We start from the raw sequence: 18,864 nt of genomic DNA on the forward strand, positions 1-18,864 counted from the left end.
TGCGGATGAAATCCCCCATTGATATACGCCTGCAGCCCCGGCTTCTTTCCTCCCTGTTGTCTGTCCGGTCTGCGTCGGCGCCGTGCTGCTGCCAGCCGATCGAACTCGCAGCTCTTGCCGGTGGACAATGACTCTGCTTGGCGCTGGCACCACATTCACGCCGGACGAGGTGGTGTTCATGGCCGAAAACGAGTCCGTGACGATCGTGCCGTCCGTCCCGATGCCCCAGCTCCAGCTCATCAGCGTAAGCGCTTGGCGAGGAGGAACGAGGGTCCTCGTCCCGCATCGCTAGCTCTGGTTGTCTATGTGTGCGCCTGCCGAGCGAGGTGGCCTGTTGTCGAGCAACATGCATTGCCTGCTGCGGACCGATCGCCTTGCTCATGCTCTCGGTCCATGCCAACAGGGCTTCTACGGTCCCTTCCGGCCGCCGACCCAGGCCGAGGTTCCGCTATGGCTCGCCATCAGCCTGAAAAAAAAGGACAAGTGCAGCATCCGGCCGCCGGCGTGGTTGGCTATTGGTAGGTCCTCCCCCCCCCCAGCGATTCTGGACAGCGAGGCAGATCCGAGGTCGACCCAAACCAGGTCTGAAGCAAATCCTAGACAGGGCAGCCTCTGGTTGCACTTTGTGGATGGAGTCTTTAACCCACGACCCAACTCTGCACTCTGAATCTCACGCCTTTCGCCTGTGTGCTGCACACCTTGTATCCCGCACCTCGGTCGACTCTCTTCAAAGAACACCTGCAAAACAAGCTTGAGCAGGAGCGCAATCACGACGATTTCAGCGACCTGCCCTTTCATCACTTGGAAATGGCGCATCTGCTGCTTGAAAGGCAAGTGCATGACGCTGTCTCGCGCTGGTCGTGCCTCAGCCGCTACTTTAGATAGAATGCTGGGCAAAGCGATCCCCTGACTGCCGTCGTCTGTGGCCGATCCAGTGCCAGCGATGACATTGAGAAACCCGATACGGTCCGCACACTGCTGAAGGACATTCGCGAGGTTCGCCAGGGCAAGTCTCGCAAAGGTCTCAGCGAATTGAACCCGCAGTACCTTCAAGTAGGTGGAGCTGGGCAACAGGACGCCTTGGATTCGATGCGCGGCGATGGGATGGTGTGGGCGGGTGGTGCTGTCAACTTGTCGCTGAAGCTGGGACGAGCAAACAGCAGCTTTCCCGGGGTCTCGTCGTTTGCTCGCCGAGCCCCAGCACCGTGGGTTAACGCATGCACGCACATTCCGAATATAGATCAACAACTTGGGTCTGATGGAAATCAACGAAATCCGCCCCTTCTTTGCGGGGGCGTTCAATGTTGTGCGCAAGATTGCTTCGACGACATCCCACGCCGCTGCCTCACAAGTACTCTCCGGCGACACGCTATCGTAGTCGGTGACGACCATCGCCACGACCATCGCCACGACCATCGCCAACGCCATCACTTCACCAACAGCAGCACCCACGCGCACGAGCACGACTCCATCTCTTCAAAAAAAGATATGTATTGAATTACACCATCAGCAGGAGGCGCAAGATGGCGGACGGAAAAAAAAAATAATATGAATCCAAAAAGACGGCGTGGTCGGAGGAAGGACGGACGGGGCAGAGGCCTGAAAGTCTCACGCCGCCGCATTCGATCCGGGATATATACAAACGGACCAACGACCGAAGGAAGGAGGGCAAAAAACGGCTATCACAGAGAGGATTACAGATACGTTTGGATGACTGCAAGTTATGAACGGAACGGTCGGACGAAGGCCGAGGAGGAGGTTCCAGTTCCAAGGAATGATCGCTGCCGTCGGAGGAAAAAGGGGATACAAGCTCGACAGGCCCTATGCGACAGACAACGCATCGTCATACCAAACCACAACAGCACAGCGATACTGAAAGGGCGACGGAAAGGTGTGCAGCAGCAGCAGCAGCGCAACAACAACACCAACAGCACCAACAATGACACCAACAGCAGCAGCAACGCAAAGGCTCGAGAAGCGCCAGCCAGACAAACGCGGCATCCAGCAGGCGATCAGGCCACTGGCCAGAGCCGCTGGGACTGCATCAACTTTTGGACAGGCTACATCCGGGAACCTATGCAGAAACCCTTCATCAAAAAGCCCAAGGGGCGGGGAGCAACTCCCAAGCCAAACAGCAGGCGAGCTCAACCCCGATGGTAGACAAAGTACGAAGGGGAGGGCACAGAAGTTGTGGATTCGCACGTGGATGGAGAGAAGATGATGGACGAAGGAAGGATGAGGATCAAGCGACCGGGATCAAGCCGCCAGGATCGAGCGACCGAGATCGCCGATAGCGGCGGCGCTGCGGCAGAGCAGTCCAGATGACTTGGATCGACGAAAAAGGACGGTTCTGGTGGAATGAGTCATGAAAGGGGATGATGCCAAAGCGATGAGCAAGCATGACGGCCGCCGAGGCGCATCGATGTGCACTCAAGGCATCGAGGCCCAGACGGAGAACTCGGCGGGCCATGAGCCCTGTTCGGTTGCGGAGAGCTTGACAGGAGGAGCAGGCTCCCATGCGGCCTTGTAGATGGAGCCCCAGACGCCGGAACGTGTTTTTTCGTTCTTGGCGATGGGGATGGGTTGGGCAACAGCCGGGGCGGCAGGGGTGGAGGGGCTCAGGGGAGTGTCGAGAAGGTTGCCGGTCGAAGCCAGCAAATTGGCCGAAGACTCGCCCGAGTAGCTGGACGAGACCGAGGCCACTGACATTTCAGAGTCCCGTCGGTGAGGACGGGGGAGGCTCTGGAAGAACGAGGAGGAGGTCCAAGAGGCCATGGCGGGGATAGCTGATCAGACGCAGGACGGATGCAGGACGGATGCAGGACGGATGCAGGACGGATGCAGGACGGATGCAGGACAGGGGGGGGGCTAAAGAGGATTGAGCGGCAAAGTGGTTGGAGAGAGAGCGTGAAAGAGAGAGAGATTGAGCAGCTGAAGAGGGAAGCGAGGGGTGAGTCAGCGATGAGTGGTGGTGATTCCAACGTCGGAAATCCAACGGACGAGGGCGGACCGGGCGGGGGCGACCGGGAGCGCGGCCGGCTTTATAGCGCCGATGCTATCTCCGAGGTTATCTCTGAAGTTGTTTCTCTCCGAGCTAAGCTCGCTCGGAGGTTGTTTCTCTCTCTCCCTCTCTCTGTTTGCGTCGCCGTCGCGCAGTGTTTGGCTCAAACAATCTCCTCCCGTCCAGTCGCCCGGCGGCCTCGCCAGCGGAGTGTGCTCTCGGCGCTCTGTCAGAGAGCAGAGTTTCCACAAAGAAAGCGGATCAGCCCGGCCCTCGCAGTGGTTCGGCGCGGGCGCACATGACCGGGGCCGCGCACGCCATCGCCACGGGATGTCCTTGGCTGCCGATGTGCATTTCGAATGCAAGGGCCAGGCCGGGGGGTTGTTCGCGCGGATGTGTTTGCATTTCGCACGGCTTGCGTGTGTTGAATGTTGTCGATTGCCGCTCGCTCCGTCGAGATGTTGCGGTCGTGGACGGACTCTATGCGGCGGACATCCATGGAGATGATTTGATCCGGTTGTTATTTCCAGCACGGCATACCACTTGCGTTCAGACTTTTACACTTGCGTTCAGACTTTTACACTTGCGCTCCATGCTCGCCCTGCCGGCAACGCAAACCCACTCACGCCCCGCCACGCCATGTGTTGCAGCTCAGTCCTCCCACGCCCGGGCTCCACCAACGCCGAGCCCATTGGCATTGGCATCCGCTGGACCCTGGGCTGGATCGTGCACTTGTGCTGCACTCTCGTTCGCCCAAGTGCCCCCCCCCGCTGTCCTTCTTCGCCACGGCACATTTGTTGCTCACCACGACGCATCTGTTGCGCAACCGCCGTCTGCGCCTGACCCGCCAACCCAAACAATAAGCCTCTGTCCACTCGGGCCTGGGACACGGGATGCTGCTCAGACGGGTCTGCTGGACGTGAGCCCGCAACGCCGTCGATCCAACGGACAGCCAAGCGAACAGCCAACTGCCGTATGGCTCGTGCCGCTCTCGTCTCCGTGCCCTCCCGGGAACGGCGCATCCTCTCTGTCGCAAACGACATGGGCATGATGCCAGCAGCACCTATCGACCCCGCTGCTTCTGTGCAACATGCCCATGGCGCCTCCACTCCACTCCCACACGTGGCCATGTCTCAGTGGCCGGGCCAGCAAGGGTTTCCACCACCATCCACCACCCCCCTCATGGCCGCTACCCGCCCCTTGAGCGTCGCCCTGGCCCCAGTCGGCCATAGACCCGTTCGTTCAGCGAAATCCCTCCCACCCTGCCCTCCCCGACTCACCGCACATCCACCAACAACCCGCCCTTCGCCATGCAGCGTTCAGCCACGCGTTCTCAGAAACGGCCACCCGAGCCGCCGTCCCAGAAACAGTCCACCTCGGCTTCGCCGCGGCGTCTCTCCACCATCCAGTCGTCCTCCTTCAAGTCTTCGCCATCGTATTCGGTCCGGGATACCTCCATCTCTCAGCCACAACCCAAGCGCGAGTGGGTCCTAGATCCGGCTCTGGTCACTCAGACTGGTCTGTCGTCTCAGGAGCTCACGGAGCTGGCCGAAATATTCGCCCTTGTCGACCGCGACCACGGCGGCACCATCAGTCTCGATGAACTCGCCCAGCTCATGACCATAGTCGGCCTCCAAGCGAGCAAATCCGAGCTCGAGACCATTATTTCCGACATCAACCTCAAGGCCGAAGCCGAAATCGACTTTCTTTGTAAGCCGCCAGCTTGATGCATGTCGCGTCGGCCATGTGCGAGTCCCTGGGGCCGAGTAGTCGGGTTTGTCTCTCGAACCGAAGGCCAGACGGGGCTACTCGGTCCCACTCAAACGAACAGACCAGCAGAGTCAATCTGCCAATCGAGGGAACTGACCTGCCGCCGGGGTGCTCGGGACCATGTTGTTTGCCAGCGTTCGTCCAGGCCGTGAGCCGCAAACTGGAAACCAGTATCCGGCTCGATGATCTCTTGAAGGCGTTCCGACAATTCATGTGAGTCGACGCCACCAGCCACCATCTGTTGCAGACATACATATTGTGCCTATCGAGATGCACGTCTGCCTCATCACGGTCAAGCATCACACACATTCGCAGTAGGCCAGCAAAATCTCACCGGCTCCACTGATCCGGCACGCGTTGTATCCTCATCCTGCCGTCTTCAACAGCCCCGATGGATACGACGGGACCACCGACGTCTGTCTGAATCAAGACATCGTAATCTCGATCTTGACCGAATATGGCGACCCAGACAAGCGTCTCAGTACGGTCGACGCTGCAGAGCTGATCGAGCAGGTGGGATGGTCAATTCCGCACCACCGCAGCTCCAGCCCCGCGCTTGAGCTTCCTTGGCGGACAGCGATCCGCTCTAGCGTGTTCCCAGCGCCTCTCCGGCTCAAATTCCTGATGCCGTCGCTGTATTCCCCGCTCCATCGCTGATTCGATCCCATTGTCTCCAACAAGGTTGCACCCAGCGGGATGTCGGGGCCTTTCGACTACATTCAGTTCATTCACATGTACTTTGAGGGCATATAGATCTTGCACGTCCTGTTTTGCTTGATGCCTTCTCGACTTGCCGGCACCGGACGGACAACTACACCACGATGAAAAATTTGGGGCCACCTGTATTGCCCAAGATGAGTAACTCGGGACCAGGTCAGCAGGCTCAAAGTGAGTCATAACGACTCATCCAACGACCCAGATCATTGGCACGTTCTGGCTCGAGCCATGCATCCGGCTCGAGTTTCCGTGTCGGCTCCGCACAGAATTTCTTAGTGTCAGCGCGGTTGCACAAACCCATTCCCGTGCGGCTCTCCCTGCCCTGCTTCGCCTCCCGACTGCTTCGCCTCTTGGACAGAACCGCTCCCCAGGCGACGGAAATGGCTGTAAATAGCGAACAATTTTCTTATATTCAGCTGTCCAAGCTGATTTGCAGTAGTAATAATAATTGAGCAAAATTGGAAAATTACTTACCGGTATCCAGCCATGAATACACTGAGAATCAAAGTGCAATTGGCAGTCAGTTACGAGGCAGTTATGCAATCATAAACGAAGGTGCGGTGCAGTTCCGGCAGTACTCCTTACCCAGTTTGGGAGACTGTCGAAACCCATCACTATTCCTGTGGAGTAATGAGGGAATGGAGTGGTATATCCGCAGAAGATGGTGAATATTCAGCAGCCGAGAACAAGACCAGAACGCTCGAGCGTAGACCGATATGCAGTATGGGTTCACTGATGGGGTATTGACGATGGACGATTGTTGATAGGAAGTCTGGAGAATGTCTCACCTGGTTCGGGGGCACGAGTGGCTCGGTGCATCATCAAATCAAATCGAACCACTCCTGGTTCTGATAAAGGCTTTGGAGCTTGGGCATAAACTCATAGTACGTATAGGTCTGGGCGTTCTTTTCAGAAAGTTGAATCTCGTCATTCGAGAGAACCTTTCGAAAGCTTAAGCCCCGATTTTCTCCACAATGCGGGCATGTTCTCTCCGATTGATGATCGACATCAAAGGCAATACAGCTGTTACGGCAACAAGGAAGAGAAACTGCGCTCTCTGTTGATAATTGGTCCATGTGTTTTCGGATTTTGTAAAGACTCGGGATGGTGGGCACGGGGCTTCCAGTATATATGCCAATATATTTGAGAATCTCCTTGATCGCTCTATCGGACGTGTTGCAGTCAGTCATGACCTTGACGATTCCCAGGCAAAACGGGTCGATTTCTTCGATACCATTTTCGAGAGAAACCAAAGTGATCAGAATCTATCATTTTTCGGCAAAGGGGTGTAAGAAAAGTGTGCTTGGATGAGGATGGGTCCATCTGTTCATCGATTGGTTCGGCTGAGGGAGCGGCGAAGATATCTCCCGGACGATGACTCCGGAACGGCGAACTGGAGCCCGGGGCCAGCGAGGATTGACAGAAGTGTTGGAGGGCTGACTTGTTGGAGTGGAGGTGCTGTAATTACGGACTTGGGGAACCTCGGGAGGAAACCCGTAGATATAGTAGTGATTGTAGTATGTTGTTGTCGAGACGATGCTGTAGGCTTTTTAGCCCGTTCTGCACTTCATGCATTGACAGATGGTTTTGTTTTTGGGCGGAGACTGGAGCAGGGTTGCCAATGCTTCACCGCGAAGAGGAGGAGACAATCGAGAGGGGATGTCGCTCATTGCAAGGAAGCTGGAGGATGATACAGCGACGACCCGGCTGGAGGACAAATCCAGCGAAAAATCACAAGTCCAAAGAGGGAAGCGCGAGCTGTCTGGCATTTGCCGGGATGGAAGCAGTGCTGCGCACAATGCGCAGTCATCGCCTATTGGCCAGGATGCCGGAGGGTTGAAGCAGCGCTTTGGTTGCAAGATCACCACCGATGGGAATGGATGAGCACCACACCAAGTCCCAAGATCCCTGGGTTGGCTTCCTTCCTGCAATACATTCACCATGTGTTCGATGGAGACATGCTGGACAAGCAGCTGTACTTCAGCCTGACCCGGCGACGGCGGTTCAAGCGACTCGATCTCTACAGCAAGCGACAGCGCACTGTCCACGAGATGTGCAAGCGAGTCATCGACCAGGCACCAAGGGAGACCGAAGTGGTGATTGCCTTTGGGAATGCATCCTGGAAACAGGGGAAGGAATACGCATCCAGTCCCAGGAGACTCAGGTTCGCCAAGTACTTTGAGCAATTCCACCACCACCAGAGACGCCCACCAGACCGATCCGTCTCCAAGATCCATGTGTGCTCGGTGAACGAGTTCAACACGTCCCAGGTGTGCTCACATTGTCGGGAAGCCAAGCGACTCGAGTCACCCGAGCATCTTGATGTCGAGAAACCACACTTTGTCCGGAGCTGTGCAAGCTGCCATACGCTGTGGGATCGAGACATCAATGCCTCAAGGAATATGATCTCGGTATGCCAGTCGATCATCGCCCATGGAGATCGGCCGGGTGTATTCAAGATCATGCTTCCCAAACCAACCAAAACAAAGAGATTGCCAACGAAGACAGGAGTGCAATGCCACGGCCTACCCGCTGGGCCTACAAGTCAGTCAGCGGGCTTCAGACATCTGAAGCCAGGAAGGAACTGCCCCGTTTCTTTCTGGATAGACTGTAAGTATCTCGCACTGTTCCTTGAGTATTTCGACAGTGGATGCCGGGTCGCCCATATTCTGGGCAGTCCACTTCGGGGTTGCCATCCCTCTTGGGATGGTGATGGGAGGTGGTTGACTCCCTTGTGCAAAGTGTGTGTGTGTGACGGCGAGAGGCTTCTCGCCTTCCCTCGGGGGTCTCTCGCCAGAGACTGCTCTTCTCGCCGACTGAGGTGGCTCCGAGAGCGCGTTTTGTCGTTCTCGCTCATTTTTTTAACAAGAAATTTTTTCATAGTGCATGCCCCTTTGCCGATCCAGAGACCAAAATGCAGGAGGATTGTGTAGTCATCCACGTGTTTGCCCATGCCCGTCGGTAGACTCAATATAAATAGTAATATCGTCATCCTGGACCCCAAGCAGCTCGATGAGTCGTGATACTCAAGAGTATCCCCATTTTGAGAGCTCTCTTCGGGAACATGAACTCACAAGCCCATCCGTCATGCGATGATGGGTCACCGAGTACCACGATGCGTCCATAACCACTGTTCTGTGACAAGTTGATGATGGCTGACGCAAATCGACTCGCTGGATTCACAGCCATGCAGGATCCGAGGATGCGGGATCCTTCGTCGTCCTGACTGAAATGAGCTCGCCGCCGATGTCTTGGGAAGAGCAAAGGAGCCGGCTTGGTGGCGTTGGAACGCGTTTCCGTCTTGGCTGGCAGGACACGCACAAGAGAGCATCGAGGCAGATTATCGAGACAGCCCAAGAGCGGCCCCCTCTTCCTTCCCCTCGCCGATACCGCCTCCCCTCGCTCCATCCGTCGATATCGCCGTCTTGGTGTTGTCAGGCCACAGGCGACAAATCCAGCCCCGTCAGCTGAACCAGATACCACACCGTCATGGCAAACGACCAAGATGTCTCTGAGGATATCGAGCCTCTTGTTCCCCAACAAGCCCAGACCCCTGTCTCCCAGCAGCCAACCTTCCCTTCTCCGCCCGATCCCTTTGGCCCCTGGCTCCATCCCGTCGAGTGTCTCATCAACATTGCCCGCGACGAGCCCGATGCCCTCCTGATCAATACCTACGAGAGCGGCATCTCGGAGCGACTCAGCTATCTCCGTGTGTGGAAGCAGGCGTATTCGGTCGCCCAGGCTCTCAAGGCTCTCCCTGGCTGGAACGACGACGACCACGAGGTCATCGGCACCTTCTGCGAGGCCGAAGCCAGCTGGGTGATCTACTCGTTTGCTGTGTGGATGCTTGGCAAGTGAGTATCTCTGGTCTGGTCTGGTCTGGTCTGGTCTGGTCTGGTCTGGTCTGGCCTGCCTGTGCATGATATGACTGGGAATTGTCCCTGCCATGACCAGGATCGAGTCTCATCTGTCCCTTGTTGCCATCCAGGAAAACACTCAACCTCGCTCTCAATTTCCCTGCCGCTGTTCGCAAGACTCTGTGCGAGAGGTTTGTCCTTGTGCTCGTCTCACATGTGTCTCAGGTGATTGACATCCCAGAGACCTCTGTGCTCAACCTGACTCGACCTTGACTCCAATCGAAACAGATACTTCATCAAGTACATCCTCTACCACCACAGCAAGCCTGGCCGCACCATTGGAGTGACGCTGGTCGATGCCACCACGTTCCCTGTGCTGGACAACATCCCATCCCCGTCTCTCGAAGTCTGTGAACCCCTTGATGATTATGTCACCATCCAGTGCACCTCTGGAACAACGGGTATGTGGAATGGTTGAGCGTGATGGTCCAGCAGCAAAGCAGATGGTGCAATGGTGGATAGAGTAAGATGGTGAGTGTGGTGAATGTGGAAAGTGATATACTGACGATGCATATCCAACCCACAACCCGACTCCTTCGTCCTGCATCCTGGCTCCTCGTCGCTCCCACAGGCATCCCCAAGTCGTGAGTTCTACTGTGGTTTCTGATGCTGTGGATTCTGATGCTGTGAATTCTGATCCTGTGTCTACCTGATGCTTGTTCCCATTCACAAAAGTGATCGCATCACCACTCGTTGACTGAATCCTTCTGTGTTTGATGGTGATTGTTGCAGGTTCCAGTTTGCGCACAATGGCGCAGTCACTGGTCGAACATCAGTTGGTATGCTGAAGAGTAGCGTTGGGCTATTGCAGGTAATTATGCTTGACATCGAATATCGAATTGATACTTGGGCAATGGTGGGTATACTGACATTGATGATTCTCAGCCTCCATCGTTTTCGACGACATTTATTGTATTGCTCAGCGCCCTTAATCTTGGAGGATCAGTGTGGATTCCGAAGCCGACATTCCACACAACTGAGCAAGCAAAGAACGTTGCTCAAATTTTGGATGATGGCGTTGCCTACGTGGCACTCGTAAGTGACCAACTATCCAATAAGAAACCTTACCACTCACACGCTAATAGCATCCAATTTTCACAGTCTCCCTCTTTCATGAAGCTGATCATCAGCACGGCCGCTTCCTGGAACCCGAACATCAAGTGGATGAACACAAAGAAAGTGCTGGTCGGCGCAGAACTCGTACCAATGAGCGTCATTCAAATGACGAGGGAGAGATTCCCAAATGCCGAGTTCCAGTCAGCCTATGGATCGAGTGAGGTACAGTCCATGCTTGATGGCTTGTATTCTCACAACATTCGGCAATCACTAAACACAATGCCTTCATCAGGCAGGAGTTATTGGTGCCTATTCATTTTTGCGGATCCTGACCAACAGCCCCATCCCAGAGAAGTTGGTCTACAAGCTGGCCAAGCCTGGGGTGCGATGCCTTCTCTTTGACGAGGAGGGCAATATCGTTGATCAAAATGTCTCCAAGAGCGGGATCCTGGTCTTTGCCGTCGACCCCGACCATCCCGTCCGCAACCACCCCGACTTTGTCAACGCCGATCCAAACGACAGACTGGCCTCCTTTGGCTTCCTCAGCGACGGCTCGCCCCGAGTCTGCACCATGGACTGGGTCGAGATGGTCAGCGAGAACGAATTTACTGTCGTTGGAAGGTGAGTGCGATGTCCCTGTATCCACCGAGTGGTCTGTGCCCTCCTTCCACTAGTCCTCCACCAATCCATCCCACACCCCGATCCAACATGTCTCTCACACCTCCAGATTCGACCAGAAGATCAAGGTCAACGGCGTCTATGTCGACCTGAACCATCTCGAGGCCCTGGTCGTCCAGCACTTGAGCCACACCATCGCCGACTGTGCGTTTGTCCAGACCTCCGAGAAGAAGATCGTGATGCTGTATGTTCTCCAGGCCCGCCCCACGACCCGCACCGAGCCCAGCGACATCATCCGGATGACTCAGGATCTGCTTGCACTCGTCAACGTCTCCAAGGTGCCGATCCACAACTGCTTCCAGCTCGACGAGATCCCCATGACCGAGATTGGCAAGCGCGACCTCAAGAAGATCAAGTGGATCGCCGAGAACAACGATCTGCACCAAGGATCCGTTGTGTATCCCCGTCTCGCCCCCAGCGATGCCCCGCTGTTTCGCATCGCGGCTGCAATCTCCAGCCTCGGCAGCCAGCTCCTCGGGATTCCCTCTCTCGACGGCCGCAACTACAGCATCAGCGGAGCTGGGTTTGACTCGCTGAGTGTTGGCCGCCTGGCCCTGGCTATCAAGGAAGAGTACGATGTCGAGATCTCGCCGATGATGCTGCTCTCGAACGGCCTGACGCCCCTCGATGTCGCCCAGCTGGTGATTGATCTCCAAGGCAACCACCCGCTGATGTCGCCGACAGTCGACCTCGACCAGGAGGCCGCCCGGCTCGACGATGCGAGTGTGACGGCCGAGGGTCTCCCTCCACTTGTCTTTCCCGAGTCGCCTCGCGGCATCGTCCTGACGGGGGCCACTGGCTTTCTCGGATCGTTCCTGCTGTACGAGCTGGCTGCCAAGTTCCCTGCTGCCAGGATCTACTGTCTGGTCCGAGCCGCGAGCGACCAGGCTGCCATCGACCGCATCTTTGAGACAGCCAGGAAGCTGATCCTCAACCCGCAGCAGACGCACTACCTCGTGAACAATGTCAGGCCGCGACTCGTTGGTGTCTGCGGCGATCTGTCGCTCGACCAGTGGGGACTGACCAACAAGCGATGGAAGAAGATCGGCAAGGAGACCGACATGGTTGTGCACTGCGGCGCCGAGGTGCACTGGCTCGACGACTATGAGGCGCTCAAGGGGCCGAATGTCCTGGGCACGGCGACGGCCCTGCGGCTGGCCACGACCCACCACTTGAAGCCGCTGCACTTCATCCCGGCGGTCGGGGCGATTCCCATGGCACGGGGTGCAAGGACGCCGCTCGAGGAGAGGGTGTATTCCAACTGGAACGTCTCTGGCGGGTATGCACAGACCAAGTGGGTCTCTGAGCAGCTGATCAACAAGGCACGATCGAGGGGAGTGCCTGCGACGATCATCCGACCATCGCTGATTGCAAGCGACAGTGTCTATGGAGGTGAGTCACTGGATGTGATATGGCAATGTGGTGTGGTGGTGTGGTGGTGTGGTGGTGTGGTGGTGTGGTGGTGTGGTGGTGTGGTGGTGGTGCAGCAGCTCATCTCAGCTCACTCTCACTCTCACTCTCACTCTCACTCTCACTCTCACTCTCACTCTCACTCTCACTCTCACTCTCACTCTCTCAGTGTGCCACTCGGACGACTACATCTGGCAGTATATCAAGGGATGCATCCGCATCGGGATCGCTCCCTCCAATGCCACCCCCGTGACCATCACCATGAATCCAGTCGACCATGTCGCCAAGGTGGTCGCTGCGATCGCTGCCTCCGAGGTGGCCCTGCCCAAGTTTGTGTTCCACATCAGCGACCCAGAGCGCAGGTGAGATGAGCGAGCGAGCCGAGTGGCAAGCGGACTGGGAGGGCAGCAGGATGAGTGCCATTCCTCGGCAGTCACTCACTCACACCACCATCCCACACATCCTGTCCCTCGGCCCACCTCGCAGCGTCATCACCGAAACTCGACTCTTTGAGATTGTCAATGCCTCTGGCTGGTCCGTCATGTTCGAGACCCGCGAGCGATTCAAGTCTCTGCTCCTCACGCCTCAGCTCACCAACGACTCGTCCATGTCGACGCTCATGCATCTGATCCTGAGCATGTCCTTCCTGGTCGACAACACCAACACCCGGTCGATCTATCCGGCCCTCGGTTCCCAGGCCGGGAGGATCGCCGGGCGAGGGCTGCTGTACCTGACCCACATCGGGTATCTGCCACCTCCTCCGAACCCTCCGTCGCCGCTGAGACCCGAGGAGCACCCGCGGCCCAACATCTTTCGTCCCGACACCCACAACTAGCTCGGTGGTGGAGGTCACTGCATGTTTGGCAGTGCCATTCATGGTGCATCCCATGCACAGCCATGGTCCTTCACTTGCACGGTGCCTCACAACTCCCTGACACACACTCCTGATCTATCGCTTCGGAGTCTGTGCACGACATCCAGTGCTTGCCGATGTGTCCCACTCTCACCCCGTCCACATACCCCGATGTCGCCCCAGTCGCCCTGTCGGCAATTGACTGTCTGTCCTGGTCAATATCACAGCCATATTGGATTCTCCATGCGACTCCTCCGTCTGGTGTCAGTGCTGGTTGCGAGTACTTGTGGACAGAGACAGGACTGCTGATGCGACAGAGTGATCGAATTGGAGTGTAGAACGCCTGAACTTGATATTCGCCTGGACTGGCACGCTCTGGATGTGGAGTCGCTCGAGACGACTGAAATCCCGCAGATTGTCCACCAGAGAAGTCATGCGACGCAGGAATGACTGGATGTCGACAGCGCAATCAACCACCATCTTCATCACCATCCACCACACACCACACACCACACACATCTCCATGTTGGATCAATCGTGTTCAGTGTCTGGCAGTCCAACAAGACTCGACCGCAGAACGGAATGGCAACGAGACGACACTGATCGATCGGTCTGCCCAGCCAGCACAACATCAGTGGCGGCCGGTGCGGGTGAAGATGCGAACATCGGGATACTCCTCGTCCTTGAGCTCGGTCTCCGCCGCCGTGGGCTGGTCGAGATAGGACACCCGATCCAAGTGGAAGAGACTCTTCCTGACGACCAGCTCGGGCGAGGGACACGGCGTCGGGTAGATCGAGCGAGTGTTGGTGTTGTCGACCCTGAAGGACAGGTCCATCAGCATCCGCATGAACGCAAGCAGGGCGTGGTTATCGGGCGATGGGTTGCGCCAGATGACCGTCCTGAACTTTTCACGGGTATCCAACATGATGATCCAGCCAACGGAATTGGCGATCTCGAAGACACGCTTCTCGGTGATGACACTGTGAGTGAGTGAGTGAGTGAGTGAGTGAGTGAGTGAGTGAGTGAGTGAGTGAGTGAGTGAGTGAGTGAGTGAGTGAGTGAGCGAGTGAGTGAGTGAGGGGTGATTGCGATGGCCAACGATGTCCGCCATCAAACATGTCAATATGCAACCCACTCAATGCCAAGCACAGCATCGACTGACACCCACACCCACTCACACTCCACTCCACTCCACGCACTCCTCACCTGTGCTCCGAGTCGCTGATGTGGAACACAAACTTGGACAGCGCCTCCTCCGAGCTGACAATCTCGGCAATCACCTTGGCAACATGGTCGACGGGATCCATGGTCCAAGTGACGGGACTGGCGTTTGCCGGGCAAATGCCGAGCTTGATGCATCCCTCGATGTATCGCCAGATATAGTCGTCTGTGTTGCACACTGGAGGATGGAGTGAACAGGGTGAGAAACAGTGTCGGTCGATGGATGGGTATCGCTCGACACACAAGATCATCGACTCATGGCCAAGTCGAGGGAACGAAGGACGGAATCTCCACCACACCACCACACCACCACACCACCACACCACCACACCACCACATCACACATCACAATACCACCACGGCTCACCTCCGTATCCGCTGTCGCCAGCAATCATCGCTGGCCGAATGATGGTTGCAGGCACTCCCCTCGATCGTGCCTTGTTGATCAGCTGCTCAGAGACCCACTTGGTCTGCGAGTAGCCGCCCGACAGGTTCCAGTTGGAGTACATTTTCTCCTCGAGCGGCTTGTCGGAGCCCTTGGCCATGGCAATCGTCCCGATGGTCGAGATGTAGTGCACCACCTTGAGATGGTGCGTCGTGGCCAGCTGCAGCACCGTCACCGTGCTGAGGACGTTTGTTGCCTTGAGCTCGTTGTAGTTGTAGAGCCAGTGCACCTCGGCGGCGTTGTGCACAATCATGTCGGTCTCTTCGCAAATCTCCTTCCATCGCTCGTCCGAGAGTGCCCATCGCTCCTTGGAAACGTCGCCGCGCAGACCAACCCACCGGTCTCGCACGTCATACCACGGATCGTTCTTGTTCCGCGATGCAATCACCAGCCTCGAGGCGTTGGAGTAGGTGCGGAGGAAGGCCAGTTTCTCGGTCTCGGTTCGTGCCAGGCAGTAGATCTTGGCTCGAGGGAACTTGTGTGCCAGCTCAAAGATCAGGAATGCTCCGAGGAAGCTGGTTGCACCCGTCAGGACGATGCCGCGGACCTCCTTGGGATAGACAAACGGAGGGAAACCCTCGGCCGTCACACTCGCATCGTCGAGCTTGGCAGCCTCGGCAGCCAGATCGATTGTCGGCGGAATCACCAGCTTGTCGTCGAGAATGTCGACGACCAGCTGGGCGACATCCTTGGGACTCATGCTGTTCGACAGCAGGATCATTGGCGAGATCTCGACACCGTACTCCTCCCTGAGGGCGAGGGCCAGGCGACTGATGCTCAGCGAGTCAAAGCCGACACCGCCAATGTAAAAGTTGCGGCCGTAGAGACCGGGGTTGTCCAGGATCTGGCTGCTGAACTCGGAGATCTTGAAGGCAATCTTGGTCAAGAACGTTCTGGTGACGATGAGAGCCGGGTACTGGACCGCCTGGCTGTACTGCTCGACGTTCTCGGCGATGCGCTTGAGCTTCTTGAGATCGACCTTGCCCGAGTCGTTGAAGGGGAATGCGTCGAGCTTGAGGCAGTTGTGGACGGGGACCTTGGAGACGTTCAACAGCAAGAACATGTCCTCGACGACTCGGATGATATCGGCCGAGGTCAGTTCGGGGTTGTATCCTCCCTGAGGGATGTAGAACAAGATGATCTTCCTCTCGGAGGTGTGGATGAAGTAGCAATCGACGATGGCTTGTTGCAGGTACTTGTGGACAAGCTCCCTGAGGTAGTTCAAGTCGACATAGACACCGTTGATCTTGATCTTCTGGTCGAATCTGGAGGGTGAGGTGTGAGGTGTGAGGTGTGAGGTGTGAGGTGTGAGGTGTGAGGTGTGAGGTGTGAGGTGTGAGAATGAAAGCGATAAGTATCCAGCGAGCAAATGGATCGGAACCAAGAGTGTGGATGGCAGTTCTCATGGATCAAGCACACAATAGTCTCCAGACTCACCTTCCAACAACACTGAACTCCTTGTCGCTGACCATCTCGACCCAGTCCATGGTGCAGACTCGGGGCGAGCCATCCACGAGGAAGCCGAAAGTCGACAGCTTGTCGTTGGGATCGGCGTTGACAAAGCTCGGATGGTCCTTGGCAGGATGGTCGAGATCGACGGCAAAGACCAGGATTCCGCTGTTGGAGTACCGTGGATCGATAATCTCGCCTTTCTCGTCGAAGAGGAGGCATCGCACCCCAGGTTTGGCCAGCTTGTAGACCAATTTCTCTGGGATTTCGCTTTCTGGAGGAATATGCATATATGATAGTGCTCCAATTACTCCTGTCTGGTAATGTGAAAATGGTCAGTAATCCCAGCATAGTGGCGAATCACATCGATGTTATGAACCATACCTCACTCGATCCGTAGCCCGACTGAATTTCGGCACTTGGGAATCTCTCCCTCGTCATGTGGACGACACTCATGGGGATGTGCTCTGAGCCCAATAGGACTTTCTTTGTTTTAGTCCATTTAACTCCTGAGTTCAATGAAGTAGCGGTGTTGATAACGAGTTTCATGAACGAAGGGGTCTGTGAGAAATGGTTTTCTTTAATAGGTGGATAGCACGGGGTCAGAGAAGACTTTGAGCCTGGTACTTACCAGGTAGACATAGTTCACGCCGTCATCCATTATTTGAGCGACATTCTTTGCTTTCTCAACTGCGTGGAATGTCGGCTTTGGAATCCACACAGATCCTCCAAGATTCAGAACGCAAGGAAGTGAGCCGAATGTGGCCACAAAGGATGGAGCCTAAAAATCATCAATGTCAGTATACCCAGCATTGCCCAAGTATCAATTCGATATTCGATGTCAAGCATAATTACCTGCAATAGCCCAACGCTACTCTTCAGCATACCAACTGATGTTCGACCAGTGACTGCGCCATTGTGCGCAAACTGGAACCTGCAACAATCACCATCAAACACAGAAGGATTCAGTCAACGAGTGGTGATGCGATCACTTTTGTGAATGGGAACAAGCATCAGGTAGACACAGGATCAGAATTCACAGCATCAGAATCCACAGCATCAGAAACCACAGTAGAACTCACGACTTGGGGATGCCTGTGGGAGCGACGAGGAGCCAGGATGCAGGACGAAGGAGTCGGGTTGTGGGTTGGATATGCATCGTCAGTATATCACTTTCCACATTCACCACACTCACCATCTTACTCTATCCACCATTGCACCATCTGCTTTGCTGCTGGACCATCACGCTCAACCATTCCACATACCCGTTGTTCCAGAGGTGCACTGGATGGTGACATAATCATCAAGGGGTTCACAGACTTCGAGAGACGGGGATGGGATGTTGTCCAGCACAGGGAACGTGGTGGCATCGACCAGCGTCACTCCAATGGTGCGGCCAGGCTTGCTGTGGTGGTAGAGGATGTACTTGATGAAGTATCTGTTTCGATTGGAGTCAAGGTCGAGTCAGGTTGAGCACAGAGGTCTCTGGGATGTCAATCACCTGAGACACATGTGAGACGAGCACAAGGACAAACCTCTCGCACAGAGTCTTGCGAACAGCGGCAGGGAAATTGAGAGCGAGGTTGAGTGTTTTCCTGGATGGCAACAAGGGACAGATGAGACTCGATCCTGGTCATGGCAGGGACAATTCCCAGTCATATCATGCACAGGCAGGCCAGACCAGACCAGACCAGACCAGACCAGACCAGACCAGACCAGACCAGACCAGACCAGACCAGAGATACTCACTTGCCAAGCATCCACACAGCAAACGAGTAGATCACCCAGCTGGCTTCGGCCTCGCAGAAGGTGCCGATGACCTCGTGGTCGTCGTCGTTCCAGCCAGGGAGAGCCTTGAGAGCCTGGGCGACCGAATACGCCTGCTTCCACACACGGAGATAGCTGAGTCGCTCCGAGGCGCCGCTCTCGTAGGTGTTGATCAGGAGGGCATCGGGTTCGTCGCGGGCAGTGTTGATGAGACACTCGACGGGATGGAGCCAGGGGCCAAAGGGATCGGGCGGAGAAGGGAAGGTTGGCTGCTGGGAGACAGGAGTCTGCGAGGAGACATCTCGGTCGTCGACCGGGTCTGCGGACCCTCCAAAACAACAGGAGATGGCCCTGAGCATGCCGGGGTTGGGATGGAAGCGACAAAGGTGCCGATACCAAAGCCAGATGAGGGCAGGAGAGCGAGGAGGGAGCCGAAAGAGCGAAACGAGACAACGATGACGAGGGGAAAGGGCGAGGGGAGCGCCTTTTGTCGGTCTGGGCAGCCAGGAGACGGCGGCTTGGTCTGGCTGCTTGCCATATTGCATTGAGCGAATGCTCTTACTTTCTCTCGAGCTGCTGA

At 56.1% G+C, this 18,864-nt stretch overlaps 5 protein-coding genes across 5 annotated transcripts; 4 read left to right on the plus strand and 1 right to left on the minus strand.

Annotated features, from left to right (window-relative positions):
- Positions 1-58: 58 nt before the first annotated feature.
- Positions 59-1,463, plus strand: BJ171DRAFT_73684 (GINS complex, PSF2 component). Its single transcript, XM_053115871.1, has 5 exons — positions 59-244; positions 404-518; positions 734-830; positions 936-1,053; positions 1,241-1,463. Exons 1-5 carry the CDS (start codon positions 128-130, stop codon positions 1,376-1,378), a joined length of 585 nt encoding a protein of 194 aa, XP_052967523.1. The 5' UTR covers positions 59-127; the 3' UTR covers positions 1,379-1,463.
- Positions 1,464-4,269: 2,806 nt separating this feature from the next.
- On the plus strand, positions 4,270-6,020 carry BJ171DRAFT_502117 (uncharacterized protein). Its single transcript, XM_053110750.1, has 4 exons — positions 4,270-4,711; positions 4,906-4,984; positions 5,158-5,284; positions 5,453-6,020. Exons 1-4 carry the CDS (start codon positions 4,312-4,314, stop codon positions 5,522-5,524), a joined length of 678 nt encoding a protein of 225 aa, XP_052967524.1. The 5' UTR covers positions 4,270-4,311; the 3' UTR covers positions 5,525-6,020.
- Positions 6,021-7,446: 1,426 nt separating this feature from the next.
- BJ171DRAFT_474378 (uncharacterized protein) lies at positions 7,447-8,102 on the plus strand (the record flags this gene model as incomplete). The annotated part of the gene is made up of 3 exons (XM_053108737.1): positions 7,447-7,758; positions 7,839-7,899; positions 7,978-8,102. 3 exons carry the CDS (start codon positions 7,447-7,449, stop codon positions 8,100-8,102), a joined length of 498 nt encoding a protein of 165 aa, XP_052967525.1.
- Positions 8,103-8,854: 752 nt separating this feature from the next.
- On the plus strand, positions 8,855-13,650 carry BJ171DRAFT_73745 (male sterility protein-domain-containing protein). The gene is made up of 11 exons (XM_053115872.1): positions 8,855-9,342; positions 9,477-9,536; positions 9,634-9,806; positions 9,977-9,989; positions 10,138-10,216; positions 10,291-10,440; positions 10,507-10,683; positions 10,754-11,082; positions 11,189-12,531; positions 12,719-12,911; positions 13,036-13,650. The coding sequence occupies exons 1-11, from the start codon at positions 8,978-8,980 to the stop codon at positions 13,382-13,384; spliced, it is 3,231 nt and encodes a 1,076-aa protein (XP_052967526.1). The 5' UTR covers positions 8,855-8,977; the 3' UTR covers positions 13,385-13,650.
- A 63-nt stretch (positions 13,651-13,713) lies between these two features.
- BJ171DRAFT_616119 (male sterility protein-domain-containing protein) lies at positions 13,714-18,643 on the minus strand (the record flags this gene model as incomplete). The annotated part of the gene is made up of 11 exons (XM_053115348.1): positions 13,714-14,382; positions 14,609-14,801; positions 14,991-16,333; positions 16,506-16,834; positions 16,902-17,078; positions 17,149-17,298; positions 17,373-17,451; positions 17,600-17,612; positions 17,783-17,955; positions 18,053-18,112; positions 18,267-18,643. The coding sequence occupies 11 exons, from the start codon at positions 18,641-18,643 to the stop codon at positions 14,034-14,036; spliced, it is 3,243 nt and encodes a 1,080-aa protein (XP_052967527.1). The 3' UTR covers positions 13,714-14,033.
- Positions 18,644-18,864: the final 221 nt, after the last annotated feature.

This window comes from Polychytrium aggregatum, assembly GCF_025602895.1.
Source record: "Polychytrium aggregatum strain JEL109 chromosome Unknown BJ171scaffold_15, whole genome shotgun sequence".
Taxonomy (NCBI): domain Eukaryota; kingdom Fungi; phylum Chytridiomycota; class Chytridiomycetes; order Polychytriales; genus Polychytrium; species Polychytrium aggregatum.

Bases quoted from the DNA above. Each gene is read 5' to 3' on its own strand.
- BJ171DRAFT_73684 (XM_053115871.1), top strand. From the start codon at position 128: ATGACTCTGCTTGGCGCTGGCACCACATTCACGCCGGACGAGGTGGTG. The intron at 831-935 runs GCAAGTGCATGA...TGGCCGATCCAG, and splicing joins GCGCATCTGCTGCTTGAAAG to TGCCAGCGATGACATTGAGA. The intron at 1,054-1,240 runs GTAGGTGGAGCT...TTCCGAATATAG, and splicing joins TGAACCCGCAGTACCTTCAA to ATCAACAACTTGGGTCTGAT.
- BJ171DRAFT_73745 (XM_053115872.1), top strand. From the start codon at position 8,978: ATGGCAAACGACCAAGATGTCTCTGAGGATATCGAGCCTCTTGTTCCC. The intron at 10,441-10,506 runs GTAAGTGACCAA...CAATTTTCACAG, and splicing joins GCGTTGCCTACGTGGCACTC to TCTCCCTCTTTCATGAAGCT. The intron at 11,083-11,188 runs GTGAGTGCGATG...TCACACCTCCAG, and splicing joins GAATTTACTGTCGTTGGAAG to ATTCGACCAGAAGATCAAGG.
- BJ171DRAFT_502117 (XM_053110750.1), top strand. From the start codon at position 4,312: ATGCAGCGTTCAGCCACGCGTTCTCAGAAACGGCCACCCGAGCCGCCG. The intron at 4,712-4,905 runs GTAAGCCGCCAG...GTTGTTTGCCAG, and splicing joins AGCCGAAATCGACTTTCTTT to CGTTCGTCCAGGCCGTGAGC. The intron at 5,285-5,452 runs GTGGGATGGTCA...GTCTCCAACAAG, and splicing joins CTGCAGAGCTGATCGAGCAG to GTTGCACCCAGCGGGATGTC.